Source organism: Acipenser ruthenus, chromosome 3 (assembly GCF_902713425.1).
Source record: "Acipenser ruthenus chromosome 3, fAciRut3.2 maternal haplotype, whole genome shotgun sequence".
NCBI lineage: Eukaryota > Metazoa > Chordata > Actinopteri > Acipenseriformes > Acipenseridae > Acipenser > Acipenser ruthenus.
This window is the reverse complement of record NC_081191.1, coordinates 8,437,628-8,459,340: the sequence shown is the minus strand read 5'-3', so window position 1 is coordinate 8,459,340 and position 21,713 is coordinate 8,437,628. Positions and strand designations below refer to the sequence as shown.

General features: G+C 39.4%; 1 protein-coding gene across 2 annotated transcripts in view; it reads left to right on the top strand.

Moving 5' to 3' along the window:
• LOC117394690 (histone deacetylase 9-like) overlaps positions 1-21,713 on the top strand; it is a 213,959-nt gene that overhangs the window by 8,015 nt on the left and 184,231 nt on the right. For both annotated transcript variants that reach the window (XM_059011775.1, XM_059011754.1), the window contains exons 2-3: positions 1,003-1,052; positions 12,316-12,481. In XM_059011775.1, coding sequence (XP_058867758.1) covers positions 12,460-12,481 — 22 coding nt within the window. In that variant the 5' untranslated portion in view covers positions 1,003-1,052; positions 12,316-12,459. The remainder of the gene's footprint in view (positions 1-1,002; positions 1,053-12,315; positions 12,482-21,713) is intronic.

The following is a 21,713-nucleotide window of genomic DNA, read 5'->3' as shown; positions in this document are numbered from 1 at the left end:
AACACACATTTTATCAGTTTTCTGGCTTCCCAAATGTGCTAGGTGTAATAGATTGCAATATCCCAGATTCAAGGAATGAAACTTCTTTTTGAAACAGAAAACATCATCATTCTTTAACTGTGCAAGTTTCATGTGATGCTTAATGTATTATCACTGATGTAGTTGCCAAGTACCCTGGCTCATGCCACGACTCATTCATTCTGGAGAACAGTGTCTTTTCAGAAAATTCGAACTGGGGCTTCTAAATGGAGGCTGGAAAATTTTAGAATATATTAAATACATAATTAACATATGCCCATTTGAAAACATATGTAACAAAAGCATATTAATGTTTAACATTTTTATTATGATTTTTCAGAAACATTCAGATATTGCATGTAAAGAATATGAATAATTACTATTGCATCAGAGAATACATTGTGATATTGAAATAATTTAAGGACTGTTTTGCTTTTTTTCTATAGGCACGCTGTATTATTATTATTATTATTATTATTATTATTATTATTATTATTATTATTATTATTGTTATTACTATTATTTATTTAGTCATTTAGCAGACACTTTTATCCAAAGCGACTCACAGAGAACTGCTGTTCTGTGCTTTAGGTCCCAGAATCTTTTTGGCACTTCTGGAATTGACCTTATTATGGAAGAGGTTGCGTTTATTTTTTCGGTTACATCCTTCCATATTATAAATTTAGCAGTGGCTCTGGACCTTTTACCGGAAATAACAGTTTCATAGGATAAAATCTAATCGAGCAAAAGCTCAATTTGGGTGACTAAGAATTTCTTTTTTTCCCATTGTTGCGATGACATGTGCGCTTCCCCACTGTTTTCCAGTTAAATGTGCCAGTTAAATGCGCCTTCTGAAAATCAGGCCTATAATGTTCCAAAATGGTGTGCCTTTACATTTAATGGTAAACACAGATGCTGCTGAGTAGTACATTTTTGTAAAAGTTAGAAAGGAGATTATTAACTCACCAGGCTTTTTCTTTACAGAGTCTCAGAAAAGAATAACGGACAGGGAAGGAGGAGAAAACAGATGCAGGGTAAGTCACACTAGAAAGCACCGTTTCTTGTCAGAAGAGGGCACTGAGAGCATTAAGACGTACCTTGGAATAGCACAAGGTCATCTACTTAAGTTTCGTGTGTACATGTTTTTATATCTAACTTGAAATAAACAAACTCAGGAATGTAACACAAGGGTTTTTAGGTATTTAAAAGTTGTTTATTCTATGTATTGAAAAACTTTTCAGAAGAAAAAAAATGCTGCTACAAAGGCTTTGTGAATTTTTCACTGTTTATTACACTTTAGGTTAGGTAGATTTAGTTGTTTAAAACACATTCGCACCTCTCATTAGCATCTCTATGTTGCTGTTGATATTTTTGTTTTCCATACTTTTTCACTTTTTACAGGCAATAGAACCCCATCTGACCCTTACTCAGTCCTTCTATCAAAGTTACAATGTTGTGGTATGATACATGGGTTGATAAAACCTTAAAGAATTTATACTGAGGTCAAAAATCTACCATAAAAACATTTACTGTAATACGTGTACAAGATATTCTGAAAACAGTTTCTCTTTGATTATTTAATTTGATAGAAGTGACTCTTTGGGATGTATTCATAAACCTCATATGTGGTTTGATTAATTCACAATCATGTGAAAACTTGCTATATTTTTAACAACTTTCTTGTTAAGCTTAGAATAAATATATGCGAAGCGTATTGCAAGATTTGGGACTAAACTTGAAACATTTCTTAAAAAAGAAAATCTATATAATGCTTTTTACATGGAATTATTCCAAGTGAAGGCATAAATGAATTAGGGATCAGGTCAAATTGATAATCATTAAAGTATGAGCTTAACTCTTCTTCATGATCCCTGAACTGAGACAACATGATCCTTTTTGTTTGGTAGTGTGATGTACTGTTCTTCAGTTAACATGTAAGAAAATGCTGAAATGTGTGAGTGAGCTTTGGATCCTCAAATGCAATACAATATGGGATCCTGTGGCAATGTGCCCCGCCCCTGTGTGCATTTGTGTGTTATATGTTGTATGTTGCGTGTGTGTGTAAATGTTGGTGTATAGTCATTGGTACACGGGATATAAACGGGTCTGTGTTTCACGTGTGAGTTAAAATTGTATAATTATATTTAGGCACGGGATTGCACTATCACTTCACGTGCATTTAAAGTATGTAATAATATGTGAGCATGGGGTTGCACATAATGAATTCACGTGCTGGGATTCAAGTGAATAATTAATTAGTAATTGAATCCCAGCACAACAGTATATATAGAGACACGTAGTACTCACTCAGGGTTTTTTGGGTGTTCAGGGCGAAAGAACGGGAGAGAGAGGAGGTAAAAATAATAATAATAATAATAATAAGAATAATAAGAATAATAATAAGTGTTTCTCACCGTGTTTGTTCGTCCCTGTTTGTTAGTGTCTGTCCGTTTTGTTTGTCTCTTTATTTTGGCTACCAGTGCCGTGCCCTGTGTTTTTGTATGTTTACAACCTTTTTATTTTCTGTCTGTTAATTATTAAATGCTGAGCGCGGTCATACGCTCAGCTTCACCAAAACCCCAAGTCTCTGTCGTTTTATTTCCTGGATCTGGTCTGACGCCACCCACTCCGGCCGTCTTTGTGACACGTGATGTCATCGTGGGATAACAGCGCCTCCAAGCGTCAGACCAGGAGAGGGGGTTTTGTGTTTAAAAAACAAACAAACAAACAAAAAAAACACAGGACTGTTTTCAAAAAAAAAAAAAAAAAAAGGAAAAATGGAAGGCTGGAGAGACGGCTGCCGGGACCTGGAGCAGGAGCTGCCTCTACCTTCACCAGAAGGACCAGGACTAGATGCTGGTGGTCCTCAGCAGCCCTTGCATAGGCTGCTGAGGGAAGCACGGGGAAGAACCGCCCGGCCGCAGAGGCCGAGAAAAGGGTCAACACCCGCACCCCAGCTTGTCCTGACTCCCTGCCTCGCTTTGCCCAAGGATGCCTGCCTCGCTTCGCCCAAGGATGCCTGCCTCGCTTCGCCCAAGGATGCCTGCCACGCTTCGCCCAAGGATGCTTGCCACACTTCGCCCAAGTATGCCTGTCTGGCATCGCCTGGGGCTGCCTGTCGCGCCGCATCGCCTGGGGCTGCCTGTCGCTCCGCATCGCCTGGGGCTGCCTGTCGCTCCGCATCGCCTGGGGCTGCCTGTCGCTCCGCATCGCCTGGGGTTGCCAGCCGCTCCGCATCGCCTGGGGTTGCCAGCCGCTCCGCATCGCCTGGGGTTGCCAGCCGCTCCGCATCGCCTGGGGCTGCCTGTTGCTCCGCATCGCAGCAGGAAGTACTGTGGCCGGAACCCCACCAAGTGGAGCTGCCGGCCACGAAGAAGGTGGGGGAGGTCAGGAGACCTGCTCCCACTGCAGCAGTTTCGCTGCCGGAGATCGTGTGGGAGGTCCGGAGACCTGCTCCCACTGCAGCAGTTTCACTGCCAGAGATCGTGGGGGAGGTCCGGAGACCTGCTCCCACTGCAGCTTCTTCGCTGCCGGAAGTACTGTGGTCGGAGCCCCACCAAAGGGAGCTACCGGCTACAAAGACAGGGGGAGAGGTCAGGAGACCACTTTCCCCAGCAGCAGTTTCGCTGCAGGAGTGGACCAGCATGCTGTCAGGTGTGCCACTACCGGCAGGGGTGCTGACAGCATTGCCAGCCATGGGCCCACTGAAGCCTTCCTTCCCAGCCCGAGACTTTGTCCTGGACTGCTGGGTTTTTAACGGGGGAGGTGGCTGTTGAGGCCATGTGTGCTGCGCACAAGGGGGGGTATATGTGGCAATGTGCCCCGCCCCTGTGTGCATTTGTGTGTTATATGTTGTTTGTTGCGTGTGTGTGTAAATGTTGGTGTATAGTCATTGGTACACGGGATATAAATGGGTCTGTGTTTCACGTGTGAGTTAAAATTGTATAATTATATTTAGGCATGGGATTGCACATCACTTCACGTGCATTTAAAGTATGTAATAATATGTGAGCACGGGGTTGCACGTAATGAATTCACGTGCTGGGATTCAAGTGAATAATTAATTAGTAATTGAATCCCAGCACAACAGTATATATATAGAGACACGTAGCACTCACTCAGGGTTTTTTGGGTGTTCAGGGCGAAAGAACGGGAGAGAGAGGAGGTAAAAATAATAATAATAATAAGAAGAAGAATAATAAGAACAATAATAAGTGTTTCTCACCGTGTTTGTTCGTCTCTGTTTGTTAGTGTCTGTCCGTTTTGTTTGTCTCTTTATTTTGGCTACCAGTGCCGTGCCCTGTGTTTTTGTATGTTTACAACCTTTTTATTTTCTGTCTGTTAATTATTAAATGCTGAGCGCGATCACGCTCACACTCTTGATGGTTCGCATTACTGGTGGTGCTACATGGCTACTACTGAAGATACGCTGTGGAGGATGGAGCACAGGTGGCATGTCATTTCATCTTGGCACCCCTTACGTCTATAAAACTGTGGTTTTCCAAAAGTATGTTTGTGGGACAGCTTACCAAACCTGTCTTAACTGACTCTTTTGAAATTCTCCAGAATCCAATGCACATTCTCAGTATTTGAATAAGAGCTAACACCATAACCAATACTGGTGTCACTTAATAAACAATTATTTTTTTTTTTTTTTTTTTTAATGTCTTTAAAATGTCCACTTACAAGACTGAAAGCCAGTTTTGCATTTACAGTTAATCTAAAAATCAATATCAGCTCTTCAAATCTATTACCACTGTTACAAGGCAAACATAAATGCAAACTACAGCTTCTTAACAAAAAGGACTAAAATACCTAAACTATCAATATAAATTAAACTCACCTTACAGCTCTGTAGTCTACGGAGCCCAGGAGGGGGCATGCACTTGTCTTACTATCTTGTGGCCATAAGATACCTATCTTGTGCTCACAACTTACTATTTTTTTTGTGTACTTTATGTTTTGTGTTATTTTGTATTTGTAGTATTATTTAAAGGTACTGTCTTTGTTTGAATGTTGTTTTGTTGTTAAATATTTTACAGCATGGATGGGGTTAAAATCCCCCATCCAGCTAAAACATGTGCATAATGTGACCATCTCCAAATTAATTAAACAATTATCAATTTGGAGATGGTCATGTATATATATAAAGAGCAGATCAGCCGCTCATCAGGGTTAGTGTGTTCAGAATCGGAACGAGAGATGTGAGTCGTGAGATAAAAATAATACATCTAGAAAGCAATTGCTACCCGTGCTGGTTTTACACTAGCACAATACTTGTTGGTTCCTGTGACAGAGAGAGAAGGTACTCAAACTGCAAATCTCCCTCCCTCCCAGAAAAGGCGCTGTGCAAGGTGGGTAGTATGCTTCATCCAAGACAGGCGGACTCAACGTTAGGCGGAAACTGGAAGTCGGCCATCTTGGAGGGGGCGCGCATTTGTCCGTACGTGGAACAACCTCATTGCGATCAGCTGCGGTCCAGGCAGCGATTGGATAAGCCCTGGCACCGGACTGATCGAGGGGAGGAGTTTGGGTAGTACAAAGGGGATGCAGATGGGTGAATACGCCCCTTACGCTGAATGAATTTGTTACAGAGTACTGAGAGCCGGGGAGCTGTCGCCAGAGAGCCAGCATCCACACCCACTGCACTCGGAACACACTGCACAGCACAGCACCAGCACAATGTGATTGTTGTTATTGTTATTGTTATTTATTATTATTTTGGGACTGAAATTCTTGCTGTATACCCCCAATACCATTAATGGTAGAGGGGGCGATTATTATTTGAATTTTGACCAATAAATATGGATCATTCTTGGGAGATTGAAATACTCTTTTAGACTTTGTTTATTTACACACATCACTCACATCTTGAGAGTTCCGTATCTGTTTGTTTGTCTGTTTTGGCCAAATTGCCATTATGTTTTGTACAAACGGTTTATTTATTATTAAACTCGTGCATCAGTGCTTCCATACCCCAGTACTGTTGTCATTTACTTCCTGGTCTGACGTCACCCTTAATTGATCCGGGTCACATATGGTGTCAGAAAGTGGGAAACAGCGCCTTCAGATATGCAGGCCAGGAATAATACTACAAATACAAAATAACACAAAACATGAAGTACGCACAGGGGTGGGGAGTACCCTGTCACAAAGATATATATATATATATATATATATATATATATATATATATATATATATATATATATGGTTTTTCTCTCATGTCCACTCCCGGGCTCTGTAATATTCATAATATGAAAATGAATACAAACGTTTGCTCCCAGCATATAGATACTGCATTGCATGTCCCCATTTTATTGTTTATTTCCTTTACTCATTATTACAGTTTGCCATGGCGATGTTCTTTGTCCCAGGTGTACCTTCTATAGCTGACCTCTTGTCAGCCTACAGATCTGTAAGATTAGAGTAACCAGAATAAAAAATTTACAATTTGTAATAATAGGTTTAATCTTGCACAGGAAATTACTTGAAGATATCCTAGCACTCTTCCACTTGAAGGGCCTTGATCACTTGTTATTTTCAGTTCTGAGAAATATTCAGCTTTTTGAAATCTTGATATACACTAATAATGTGTGAAAGAATGAAAACATTTCTAAGAGCTGACATGTGCCTTGGGACTGAATAAAATGAGTCAACTTGTCCTCTGGGAAAACAAAAGGCTGCCAACAGTAAGATGGAATGTAAAATGCTCTTAAAACACATCCAATGGGGCACATTAACACACATGGGGGAGGGGGGGCAATATTGAACATTCTCTGTCCCAAATAGTATCATGAATGAGAACAAACAGGCACTAATTTGCTAGTTTACAATGAGATAGTGTGCTGTGCTTTGTCAACATCAAATAAATTGTACAAAATGTGCAAAGCAAGTATTTTTGAAGCATGGCACTGGTTTAGAACAAACTCGAAAATGTCGTTCCACTAAGTCTCGTTTTATAGTAATAAAGTGTGTAACGTTACGGTCATCGTTTTCACTGAAACTTTTGTTTTTAGTGGGTAAAGGCTTTAACTCTAACTGAATTGCTCTGTTGCCAGCTTTTGATATCCCAGTTAAGTAAACACTTCACAGTTAGATATTGTAACTACTGCTACATTAAAAAAAATAGCGGTACAACATAATTTTTTATCTTTTTTTTTTTTTTTTTACAGTAGCAGCTAGGGACATTTGATTACTCTCAGATCACTGAAAAAAATGTGTCATGCATGGGCTTTTCAAAAAGAGCCAGGGATAAGAATGCAGTTTACAGCTCTGTATTCTACGGAGCCCAGGATGGGGCATGAGAGAGAAAATATATATCTGGTGAGCATGTCTTACTATCTCGTGGCCATGAGATACCTATCTTGTTTATTTTAGAGCATCCATTCAAGTACATCTCACCAGATTTGATACATGCTTACAACCTCGAGTTAAGTTTGATACATTTCACCTGCTTTCCACAAAGAATGACACTTTGTATCAAATATAAGCCAATGAACATAAACTGCTAAATAAGCAACAAATTCCTGTGCATGTCAAAAGTAGAAATATGTAGCAAAGTTTTAAATAACATGTTTACACATGAATAAACTAAAATAAAACAGGGTGGGTCTCCCTTTCATCTTGGCAAATTTATCAACACCAGCCTGTATTTGTAAGTCTAATGTCTTTGCTTGTCGGGTTAGCTTGCAATAACAATGGGCATCGGCAATATTCATAGTTTCTTCCACAAGTGAATCCCTCCTTGTTGTCTTGCATTTCTTCTGTTTTCCACCTGCTGTGGCAAACATATCCGACATTTCCCTCTGACTCATCATTATATCAATAATATTATATTATAGAAACAATAAATGCAGTGTAATCACTGGACAACGACGAACTATCAATCAAAATTAATTAATGCAGCCGACGCCTTGAGCAGGAGCAATTACATCACTATGGCAACCGTGGCTGACTTCATTCCGGATCCGGGTTAGATTAGAAAAGAATGATGTTTGAAAAACGTATTTTATTCATTGGTGAAGAAAACTTCCACCATCTTATATGCGATTATATTATGTGTCTGGTGGGGTCAAAAAGAGAAAGACATAATGTCATGTAGATCATCTGGGGGGGGGCAAACCAAGGTCTGAAGGGGGCAAATGTTTGTTTGTAATCCAGAAATACAGGTTTATATTCCAATATGGTAATGCCATAACAACTATTTACATGTTGTGTAACCTGATGATGCACACACAATAATTAAAGTCTCTCTATAATTTTAAAAGTTAGTGCCGATATTATGACCATAAGTTTCTGTCAAAAATAGCAATGTAACTGAAATACTGTAACTTATTCGTTAGGTAAGCAAGGAAATTAAGAAACAGACAACGCACAGTGCACAAACCTGGTGGTTCAATAGCAGTTGTTTTGTCTCCAGCTGTGTTGTTTTAGGTGACAGAAATTTTTCAGCAATATAATTGCTGGATGAATCGGCTTTTCTGATAACCATGATCTTAACAATTGCATCCTAACTTCTTCGTAATCCCTTTGATATTTGACCCCTTTTCAATCCACTCTTTTCCACATGGTCACTGCAGCTAGTTTTATCCATTTTCATTACTGTATACTGTACTCAATACGCACTTTTGCAACAGCCTTGACTTGACAAGGCAAGTTGTAGTTTTCCAATCTTATTTTCATTAAGAAAACCCTTATATTTGGGCTAATACGAGTATATATATATATATATATATATATATATATATATATATATATATATATACTGATGTGTGTGTTCAATGATATATTTATTTAAAAAAAAAAAACACATTTGACGTACACTGAAGGTACCACATCTGACTTCAGCCTGACTCGTTGCTTGCTTCTAAATCCCATGCTATATTCAAGTAAGTCACCCTCCAAATAATCACTATCGAGAAAGTGTGTGCCACAAATGACACAATTCTTTTGGTGAATGGATTTTGCGGTGAAGTCCCCTATTTTGATTGTACAAACCACACCCTGGAAAGGCATGCACCCGATGCCCTGCCATGTTGGAGTTCGTGCAACCCCCCCCCCACACATAAATTCATATTATTATTATTTATTTATGTATTTATTTATTTATCTCACAAACCTGTAGGCCAGACATACAGACTGAGAACTGTTTCCCTTTTGATACGTCACACGTGACGTTGTACAAAAAGGCAGTGTTTTTAGTAGGCGTGGTCCGTGATCCACATTAATCACATTTTGGTGGCCAATAAAATGTTTTTTTTTAAATAATGCTAATATTCTTAAGAAACACTGCTTCATCCATTTCAGTGATAAAAAAAAAACCTGCAAGATGCACTTTAAGTTAAAGAGCAAGTAGCTTCAGATCTCATTTGAATTGCTTTTTTTACACATGCCTTACTGTTTTATGGTGGTCTAATCATTCTTAGTGGTTTATATTGAGTTATCATTGTTTTTCTTTAAATACACCTTTACTTGGCTTTGAGCTTTGACCTTGTCTGATGTATCAGAAGGGCCAACACTTACTCATCCAATCAAATCATGTGACAATGTAACGTTTCAGCTGCTGCTCATTCTTAATTAAATATGTTAGTTACAGAGAGTAGGTGGGGTAGCCGGAGTTGAAAAGTCTTACTTTTTTTTTTTTACATGGTTTGAATGGAATGAGGAAGGCTGTTTAGTCCAAGCACTTAGGATTCTCCATACAAACTCAAAGCAGCTTAAAGGCAGTGAGTTAGGACCATTATTTTAAGAAGTTATACATTTTGCTTACAAAAATAAAGTACTTTCCATGTTCTGCTGTTTCGATTGGAATCTTGAAAACAGGGGAATTCTCCTACAGCAACAACAAAGAGTTATGTTATGACACATTTTCTGGTAATACTAAATCATGTTTGTTTACTGGAATATTGACCTTACAGTAGTTGTGGCATAAAGAAATATAAACCATGCCTATTACCTTGTAACTCGTGGTTACAATGTCAAAATGCCATAAGCTGAATATTTCAGAATTAGTCAACAGTTCAAACCTCAACGTCAGATGTTGTCTTCAGTTTTTCCATATTGCAGATACTTTGTAAAATGCAAAGATACCACAATATATTTTGGTTGTTTTGAAGGAAATAGACTGGTAAACAACCAAGGGCAACATTTTTATTTCTAAAGGGAAGCATCCTGTCTGCTCTGGAGCTGCAGGTTATGAATGGCACTCAGCAAATCAAAGGGGCCCTTAACAGGAAAGGGACCTTCCATGCTCTGGTTATGAGTTACTGTACTGCTTTAGTGTCATTCTCAATCATTTGCTAAAGTTTGTGCATAAACAACCTACCTGCCACAGTCATTGTTGAAAATATCATTAGAAATATTTTTTCTAAATTTGCATAATAAGTCCTGTCCACATTCTATTCTTCTTGAAGAAGTAACATTAGTAAATCAGTGATAATCTTTGTGACATGTTTCCTGCATTTTGTGACTTTGTGGTATATTATTATTATTATTATTATTATTTATTTCTTAGCAGATGCCCTTATCCAGGGAAACTTACAATTGTTACAAGATATCACATTATTTTTACATAAAATTACCCATTTATACAGTGTCCCTGACCAGGGATTGAACCCACGACCCTCCTAGAGTCTAGAGCCCTAACCACTACTCCACACTGCTGCCCTATAGCCCCTGTTGTACATGAAATATGAATTTCTTTTTCACCTTGTTTTGACTTGTAAATCCATGCCACTGATAGACACTCTTAAGATTTAAGTCTCTGGATTTGTGGGTTTGATTTCCATTTCCGACAGCTAAGTAGTTTAATTTAGGTATTGGTGTTTCATTGTATTTCTTCTCCAGTGTATCTTATACAAAATAATGATTCCTCTTATGTCAGTTTCACTATTTAGTCATTCCAGTTGTACAGCTGAGCAGTATGGTATAAAAATAATCGTGTATCAGTATGCATATAAGTAGCCATGATTTTACATTCATTAAATGCATGAGGGATTTGTTTGGGCGAGACCAGCTGGAGAGTTGAAAAATGGAGGCAATATATTTTTGTCCGTTGTGAAAATACAAGATTCATTCTTCAATGCGCTGCTGATAAACTTGACAGCCTGTGTAGAACCCTTTGCATGAATTAGCATTAACACTCTCCTACTCTCTTCATACTCAGTGTTCAATCTGATTGATGTCATTCAACTGTGATGGCATCATGTTATGATTTTATATCCTGTCTTCTCAATTCTTAAAATGTTTACTGCCAGATGCTGTTTATTTCTTCTGGTTTTAGAACTGCTTATGATTCATGAATTAGTGTTTTGTAAATCCAGAGTGCCAGGCTTCAAATAGAGGATACACCATGAACATAGTACTGTACGGGTGTGGATGGCCGTGGGCTTGTGGGTTGACTGCGGTCATCCTCAAGTTAAATAACCACAGCACTTGAATGTGAATGTTGATAGAGTATTCTGTGTTAAAACAAATATATAACAAATGCAATGTATGGGAAAAAAAATTACAATGTAAATTAAATACTGGTAGATAAATTCGGAGATAGCAATGGTGCATAATTCGTAAGAGTGTAATTTGCACATTCTGTCATTGGAGTTGAATGAATGCAAGACAGATTCCAAAATTAGATCTGGTTAAAAATTGCTCAGAAGCGTTAAATAGGAAAAAGTTTACTTGATAATAGATCTCTCCACACAGTCAATATCCTGATCTTGAATCAAAGTTGATCTTTCTGTTTAAAAAAAAAGTGGTACATCAAATATTGCCTTAGAGATGCTTTTTTTGTACAATAAAAGATAGATATGGTCATCTCAGCCTTACAGAAACCCCAGGTTATTTCTGTGAACTGAACATCCATGTTTGAGGGGGTGTGCAAACCTCTGTGATTGCCATCTAGCCAGTGGCCATAGGCTAAAATTCAGTAACAGATAGCAGTGTTCAAGTTGAAGATTCATGTCTTTGGGAGTTGATTTCTTGGATACTCATGAATAAAATACAAACAAATCAGAAATGTGTTTTCTCTTATTCTTACCCATTGTATTCTATGTAGGTATCCATTAAGCTACTAATAAGTATAACTTTTAGAGTTACAGTTGTTCATTTGAAGTACATTAATTACATTTTTGAAAAAAGGGGGTGTTAACTAAACTTGGGTCTGTCATCCTCCATCTCCCATCTGGGAAAATGAACCACATTTCTAAAATAATTTCAGCTTGCATAATATTTGCAGTTCTGCCGACAACATCACGATGTGTATGCAGCCTAATTACTTGAATCTGGATTTCTTTGCAGGTGTCTGGTAGCTTGTCTGAGCGCTTTCCCAGTGCCTGGAATTGAACAGATGTGCTGTGGGTCCTGCCTCTGCATTGCTGAGACCATCTCATTCCAGAAGGGTAATCCCATGCTGCTGTAGGCGCTTCAGAGGTAGATTCAGAAATGAGTTCTCCAACACATTCAGGTCAGTTTTCTCTGTGGCTAATTCCATCTTTGTGTTTGTGTTGGGCTGAGAGTTTGTGGGTTTACAAGCTCCAACATAGAACTCGTAGTGTTTTTTGAAAAAACCCCAACAATAAATATGAAGATACCAGTATGTTAAATTTGTGTATATAATATCTTTTTTTTTAGGTTTGTGAGTTCTTCACAGAAATAGTGAGTTGCATATTAATATCAGTATTACTCTCATTTTGGTTAGAATATTGGATTGTTATTTGTTTATGTGCAATTTACAGTAAAGATTATATTAATAGTGTTAATAACAGTGTTATTTCTTAAAGCATGATTTTGTTCCACTTAGTTATTATGTACTTATAAACATGCAGATGGGAATCGTCTGTTTTTCCGCTCTGATGGGAACTTGACCAGTGTCACTGAACACTGCACACTGTGTGATGCTTTGGAAGATAAATGACTACTGTTACCTAAATGTGTTTAAGCTGGGGCAGGTGGCCCAACTTGCTACTAATAATGACCACAGGGTGGAGGGGAAATGTGACTGCAGTAACAGCACAGTGCTATGCCATTTGATTGCTACTTTGAGATGCTCTGTGCAGGGCTATACTATGTCAAATAACAATTTTACATAAGTATTTTCTCTATTAATGTAAAGCTGTGCGTATTTCTGGCAGAACACTATGTGTGGGACTGTGATTTTGTTGTATTGTAAGTGGGTGGTCAGACGTGACTGTCTTAACTACTTATGAAAGGATTTTCTTTTCATAAATAAACCCAAGATGCACCTAATGGTCTGTTTCTTACTCCTCACCTTTATGCACTCCTATAAAGTATTCATGGTTCTTGCAATTTTCTTTCTAAAACTGTCATACCAGAGCAGTTTTTGATTGTCTGAGGAGTTTCAGATACAGAAAACACACAGCTGTTTGGTATTAGTAATTGGAGCTGCTTCTTAACGTTAGCTCCGACTACAGTATATCATACAGTTATAGGCAGACAAATCTTAGCAAAACTATTAGGCCAGTGGTTCCTAAACTTTTGATTGTCACATACCCCCTTCCAGACCTATCAACTGTCTGAGTACCCTTAGCATACAGCTTTAAAAAGATTTCCATTACACGAGAGTAGATGTTAAAACTTCATGCTGATTTGAACTCGGCTCTCGCCAAGATAAGCACCAACTAAGACGTAGCTTTACAGTAAACTAATGTGATCCATATGTGTCTCCATCCATTTACGTTTCCTTCCATATGATGATGTAGATATCCTTCTGTCTGGTGTTAATGGCTGAAGTGTAATGCTGGCTCCAGGGATCAGCTTATTTTGCCTCCCTGGCGCATCAGCACACACAACGGCTGCGATGCTGGCTCCGGGGATCAACCACAGTGCGGCCTCCCCAGCGCATCAGCATGACAACCGTCTGGATTGAGCTAAGTAGGGTACATCTCTGGGGTTTTCAAGTGGGCACCTTCCATCCTCAGTGTTTCGTCGACTAGCCCACGACACCTCAAGAGGGCTCGACGGTGATTCTGGCGTCCCAGCATCAACCCCCTCCGTCCCCCACTCAACTCAGCCCAACTTACTTACCTGTACATCAGCGTTTCTTTCTTTCTATTGTGCTTGAGATCCCCAGCCAGAATCTTTCCGTCTCAACCACAGCCAGTTGCTGCTCCTCTCTGCTGCTTCAGATAAGTTCTTCACTGTGCAACGCAACTCTTGGCCACTGAATCCGACGTCTCTGAGAAACCGGGTTGTAGAGTGTGCCACAAATCCTCGACAACCCACTTCCACTGGGTAAATCCGAACTCTCCATCCTCGCTGTTCCGCTTCAGTGGCTAGTTGAGCATACTGCAGTTTCTTCCTCTCATACGCCTCATCTACAGCATCCTCACATGGCACTGTTAACTCTACCAGGTGAACAAGGCGTGCTGATCCAGACCACAAGACAATATCTGGTCGAAGGTTAGTGCCCGCACCAGGCAGAGGAAGTTCAATCGCCTATCCTCCTCCGAAAAAATGGAGGTGGATGGAAAGACTCCATTTCCACAGACTGGTTCATGTGGAAGGCTGAAATCACCTTAGGGAGGAAAACAGGGTTTGTACATAGTGACACCCTGCTGCCAGTATCCCAACTATTTATGCAGGAGCTGTGCACCGACAGCGCTTGTAGCTCACTGACCCGCTTTGTGGAGGAGATTAGCCAAGAGGAAGACTGTCTTCATAGACAGATACTTCAACTCTATGGAGTGTATAGGCCCAAACGGGCCTTACTGAGAGCCTCCAGTATCCCATTTAGGCTCCATTCGGGGAGAACGTCCTTCTTAGAAGGACGTAACCACAGAGCACCCTTCAGAAAACGGGTTGGTAGTATATGAGCGCCTGGGACACTGAGTCAATGGGGACATGGCATGCAGATATGGCTGCTAGGTACACTTTCAACGTAGAAGGGGCTCGACCTTCCTCTAACAGATCTTGCAGAAACTGCAAAATAGTTGCTCTACGGCAATAATTGGGGTCATGCACCACTTTTGAAAATACTTCCACTTATAGGCGTGCAATGCTCCTGTGGAGGAGCCCCTAGCATTCTGCACTGTACTGACAACTGTGTCTGGGAGCCCTAAGGTGGACAGATGATCCCGTTCAGGGGCCAGACCCACAGTTGGAGTCTGCCCGGTTCTGGGTGCCAAAGGGTGCCTTGCACCTGACTGAGGAGATCCATGCGCAGCGGGGTATCCCAGGGCTGGCCACTGCAGCAGCTAGCAGAGGTTTGAAAACCAGAATCTTCTGGGCCATCTGGGGGCCACCAGGAGAACTGTCACCTTGTCTCGCCTGACCTTCTGGAAGAAGGCAGGGAGCAGCGGTATCAAAAAACACTTTGGGCCACTTGTGGGCTAGGGCATCGATGCCTAGTGGACTGCTGCAGCTGCGGAGGGAGAACCACAGTGGGCAATGGGTCATCTCTGCTGTGGCAAAGAGATCGATTTGGGCTTCCCCGAAGCTTTCCCAAATGCGCTGCATCACCTGAGGGTGCAGTCGCCATTCTGACCCATGAGGACCCTCCCTGGATAGGAGGTCCACTGCCCAGTTCACCACTCCCCGGAGATGGACAGCCCGGAGGTATAGTAAGTGCCTCTGTGCCCAGATCAACCGCTGAAAGGCTATGCGGTGTAACCCCTGGGACCAAAGCCCTCCCTGGTGGTTCACGTACGCCACTACTGACATGTTGTCCATGCGAATGTAACTGGTATATAGTGTACTATTAATCCTACACCAAAGATACTGATCCAGTGCCACGTTTTAACTGCAGCCACTATTGTTTAGAGAGTACAAATATGTAGTCTTATATTCGAATGCACGCCAACCCTGAGTTAATGCATTACTGTACTCTAGAGGGGAGATGAATGGTGAACCGAGCCATCTTTTGCTTATTTTCTTTAGTTTTCTGTTATACAGAGAGAAATAAACGTTGCCGTCTTCCAGCATTTGATCTCCAGTGGTATTCTTTTTCACAAACCATTCAATTACATCAACACAACGCAGGTATAAGATAGCCGGAGTGTGTGCGCAGGCAAGGAAAGAGAGACGCAGGTTTCATCTCTAACTAGCCAAGGAAAGAGACACACACACAGACCGGTTACACGGACAAGGACATGTCTGTTCTGGAGCACAGGAAGGACATGTTGAAGCGCGAGGTGGATCGCTCTCAGCTCCCATGCATTTATGTGCAGCGATGTTCAGCGACCCGACCAGGGTCCGCAGACTCCTCTGCCTGCCCAGACAGCCCCCCAACCAGAGTTGGATGAGTCTGTCGTCACTAATTGACGGTTGTGTATCTGAACTTGATTCTGAATCTGATACAGTTGTTAAATTGGTGTGATTCGTAATTTTATTAGGTGCAGGGCTCCAGAAAAAAGATGGTGGGAGGACGTGATATACTAATACCACAGGGCATTGTGGTGATTGAAGTTCTGTGCTGGTGATGACATAATCGAAAGGAATAGAAAAAAAAATACATACCAAAACCACCAAAGAACCAAGACAACATTAACCTTTGGCTAGAAAAACGCCAATCTGGCAGCACTGGGGGAGTAGCCTAAAAGTCATATGCGAGACGCATGCATTACCTATTAAATGTTACCTCAAGTTCAATGTACAAATAAAACGTGAGTTTGTATAACTTAAAAAACAAAAAAAATGGTATTTTATTTGGCATTCTGGTGCTTTCAGATTTAGGACTACACCACTGATTACCGTTGCTTCACATTCGTGGTTACTGTAATGGAAAGCTTGACTTCAGCAATCACTGCAGCTTGTTATGCAGGTGCTATGCCAAGCACTTTTAGGTACTTCAGTAAAAGGAAAATGTATGTGGAGAAGGGGTCAACCAGTGACTGTCTATACAGCTGATTAATTAATTATATTTCAATGAATAAACCCATGGTGCAGTGCTTTCAGGGCTGTTGCTCCTCACGGTAATGCAGTCCTATAAAGTATTCATGATCATTGCTGTTTCTTTCTGAAACTACTACTTGTTCATGTGCAGAAAGCTACTTCATTTATTTTTTCATACTTCATTCACTTACTGAAAGATACTACAAGCCTGGTTTCCCAAAGGTAAATGATTGTCTTTAAAGGTCAACATCTGTGAACATACAGTGCTATAGTTTTACAGTCTTATGTTTTACTTTTAAAACTGTTAATTTTAAATCTATAATCCATCCTTTTTTAATTGACACATAAATACATTTTATTTTTTTCATACCTTGAACCCTCAAACTTGTCTCAAGCTCCTGGATTTGTCCATGAAGATTCTGAGGGGTGTTAAATGAGCTCCATGTGATTTATTTTGACAAGCGAAAATGACTTCAGTCTCCTCTCTATTGTGGGAGACATCATAATAAGTATTAGCAAATATAATCATCCATAACTATTAAACACTCAATAGCGCTACATTTAGAAATACTCAAATAAATGTAATCACTTCAAAGACAAGCGTTTCCACTGGAAGTGGTCTTCAATGATGACATTAAAGATCTTGAAAATAAAACAAAACATTTATATTCTACCTCACCTTATCAAAAGGATAATAACTCAAACATGCATTTGGTTGGATATTATTAAAAACACATGGTGGCTTGTTCAAAGGGGACACTATGCATCTGGTTTGAATAATTATCATATGTTTCCATCCCATGCTCATACTTTGAGCATCTTGTATTGATTTAGCCACATTCACAGATATGTCAAATGGTGTGTTCCCAGTTTATTTTTAGAAGTGCATATTAACCACATAGTGTTTACATTAAAAAAAAACATTTATACTGTCTGAGGTAGTGGAATTTTTTGTATTTTCTTTGTGTTCTGTGTGCATAGAGCTTTGTAATCCAGAAATTATATATAGTCAGGATTCGGTCAATCACAGACAAAAATGAACATTTCGTGACACGAGCATTTAATAAGCAAAAAATGAAACAGAAAAGAACGGACAGCTTCTTCGTCTTTGAGTAAAGCAATATAATCAAATTGCTAAATGTTCACAACTAGCTTAACAACCTTTTTAATAAATGTAAATTATTTCCTATATATGTATGTGTTTATAGAGAGAGAGAGAGAGAGAGAGAGAGAGAGAGAGAGAGAGAGTGAGAGAGAGAGAGAGAGAGAGAGAGGGTAATAGATGGGCTTCAGTGAGTTACAGGAAAATAATTCCAGACCGTTAGGTGTTAAGGTTCAAATTGCAAGTGAATTTAATGAATAATAATAATGTAAATTAAGTCAATATTTTTGATAATTCAGGAACAGTGAATTAAACTGGGTATATAATGAACTGCAAAAAATAACATATTTTTTAAGAAAAGGTGTTTCAATGGGGTATGCTTTTTATTTTATTTTATTTATTTATTTTTAATTTAGAATCACCAATTATTTTTCTCATTTTCTACCCACTTTGGAAAGCCCAGTTATTATTTTTTTTATTTCAACCCGGCTCACCGCGCTGACTTGGGAGAGACGAAGACGGACACACGTGTCCTCCGAAACTTGTGCCTTCAGCTATCTGCTTCTTTTCACTCTTCAGGCCCATTGGAGGACCACACTGTTCTGGGCAACTTACAGGCAGGCCCACAGGCCAGTCTGGCCAGTCTACAGAGGTCGCTAAGCCCTCTCCACCAATTGTGCGACGCCCCCTGGGAACTCCCGTCCATGGTCAGCAGTGGAATAGCCTGGACTCCAACTGCTGATCTCCAGACTATAGGGGGCATCAACGCGGAGTGCCTTTACCGGATGCGCCACTAGGGAGCCTTTTATTTTATTTTTTAGTCGCAGTCAGAGACGAAGATTATTTGTCTTGTTCGCTTGGTTGGTACTGCCATTGGTGGAGGACGATTGTAAATCTTCACAGAGACAGATTTGTTAGAAGTGCCTAAAACAAATTGTGGGTGTTGTCGAGTGATTTAAAACAAGACATTTTGTTTGAAAGTGGGCTCAGGTGCACAGGAGTCAAATATGGTTCAAAGGTCAAGTATAATCTTCTAGATGAACATGCCATTTTGATGTCACTACTGCAGCATTATGCCTTTTTTTCGAGTGACTCAGGATGCAAATATAGCCTTCATCCATATATATATATATATATATATATATATATATATATATATATATATATATATATATATAATTGTGACATGATGGCTAAGTGGTGACGTCAGGCCAGAAAGGAAAGAAAAACACAAGCAGGGAAAAAGACACGTGGTGCGCTGTTTATTTAAATCCCCAAAATAAATATAAGGTTTTAACAAAAAGACACTTGCTCACCGAGCGAAATAAAAGATTTAAACAAAATAATCACCAACACAAAACAACTAAACAGTACAGGTCAGGCTGGGCAAACGCTTTCACTGATCCTGTATTTCTATTTCTCTTGCTCGCTCTCGTTCCTCCTCTGAACACCCACCCTGAGTGCAGAGAGCTGCAGGCTTTTATATCATGGCCGAGGGGTTTAACTGGCTAGTAATTATTCTATTACCCCTTGGCCACAATCTGCACAAGTTTACTAATTACTCCTGGCAGAGGACAAGCACCAACATTTGCACATATCTAGTAGGCAGCATGGTGAATAACGCTACTCTTTACTTTCAAATTGATGGATAACTTTAGGATAATAGGTCATGTTGTAAAACATAGATATGGTTTGTAAATTAAACTCGCAACATAAATGACTAGGTACTTGCTTTTCATTTATGAGTAGATTCAGTCTCTGTATCAACATAAACAATTCAAAAGCAGCTCTGTAAAATGGCAAATTCATTTTTAACAGACTCGCTGGCCTGCTTTTATAATGAACTTAAGTGGAAGTAGAATAGGACATCACGTTGTTTCTCATTGGTACTTGAGACCTCAGACCACTAGATAGAAGTTTATCTGGTGTCCGGTCACAGCGGTATACACTGTTGGTCTTGGTTATTGAAAGTTTCATGCTACTGTTTTGCTTCCATGGTACTGATAACTTAAAAAGAAATTGAAAAAACAAATAAACAAATGGTGGTCTGTTTTAGCTCAGCTTCATGGATGGGAATTTCATTTTGTAACCTCAGAAGTTTCACATGGTTTTGTTGTGTACTGTAAAGTTCCTTTTCCAGGCTACTGGCTTTTCTTTAAATTATCACACCAGAGAGGTGTAGTCTGTTCTTTAACTGTCTATCTCACATCTTCACTGGTGTCTTCCTGTCAGTGCATGGTTGAGCGTCCAATTAGGTTCAAAGACGGATGTACAGCACTGCTCATTGTATCAGAGTGGGGAGTTTTCTGTTCTGACTGACAGCCAATAGTGTGATTTATTGGGATGCCAGAGTTTCAGGCATGTTGTTTATTTTTTTGATGTTTATTGTTTTGAAATGGTCCCACTGCAGTTGCCTTCCCTACCCCTGGACAATTGCACTGGGCCTAAAATTGATTAGTTCTACAGCATTGTGAAAACATTAGGAAATGAGTTATTATCTAATGAAACCGTACTGTAAAACTAAACAAAAAAGAAAGTAACAAAATGTGAGTGTTATTAATTGTTATTATTACTGCACTCACAATGATTGCCATAATTAATTAATGTCAATATTATTGTAAGGAATTGTTTTTCAAAAAATGTCTTAAGATGGTTTAAACTTTTATCTGTTAGACCACATTGTTTCCCATCGAAACAATGAACCAATCAAATGCACGGATTTCACTTCCAGAGGGACTTGGTTTGGTTGCTTGCTTTCAGTTGCTGTATGAATTAATCCAATTATCTTCTACTGGGTTTCCTTTGAGAAGAACTTGTAGCATTAAACACTTTTTAGAAAGTAACCTTGCTCTACTACTGTGTGTTCATTTATTTTTCTTTTTTTTATAATATAATTATTTTTTAATAAAGCATTATTTTTTGAAGAGAAACATACAAAACAAAACACAATTATAATACAAAGTTATAAAAAATTGTATATTACCATTTTATTAAAATACGTTCAGTGCAGCTCTTGTCTAGTCAATAAAGTGTAGCCTCGTCTGTGGAACACACTTGACACACGACTGTGTGCCACTAGCAGCCAACTTAGATTATAACATTTAGTGGAGCAGGTATGTCAGACACCACTGCAATTCAATCTCCACAGCATTCATTTGTTTTGTAGTTTTTTTTACTGACCCCACCTATGTTCTCCATATAACATAAATTACAAGCGGAGAAATCTCATAAGTCCTTATTGTGTGTTGATGAAAAATATGTATAACATTGAAATTATAAGAAACTTCTTGTGGCATAAATTGATATTTGAAAATATTGAAGTGCTCAGCCACTTGTTTACAAGAGCAGCATAGTGCCGGTTCTGTGGTTAATTGAAATGCAGACTTCAGTCCCATGTTGTAAATAAAAGTGTATTTTCGAATGCATGTTCTTGAGTTTGTTTGAAGCTTTAATTAGAGTAATGCTAAAAGTAATGCTGTTTCAATTAGAATTTCAAAGTATACATATTACTGGAGTGTTCTATTAAAAGCTTCTTATTCAGAAGTGCACCACTGTATTGTAGTCTTATCCAGTACCATGTCTTAGCCAATGCAATGCATAATGCTGCACACTATGTGCTTAAATTACTATGACCCAAATAGCAGAAAGCTCAAATCTGCAGTACTTCCTGGAGACTTGGGGTACATGGGGGATGTGGAAGCAAGGTGGTTCTCTGTTTTGTGGCCACGTCTTTTTTGGGAAAGGT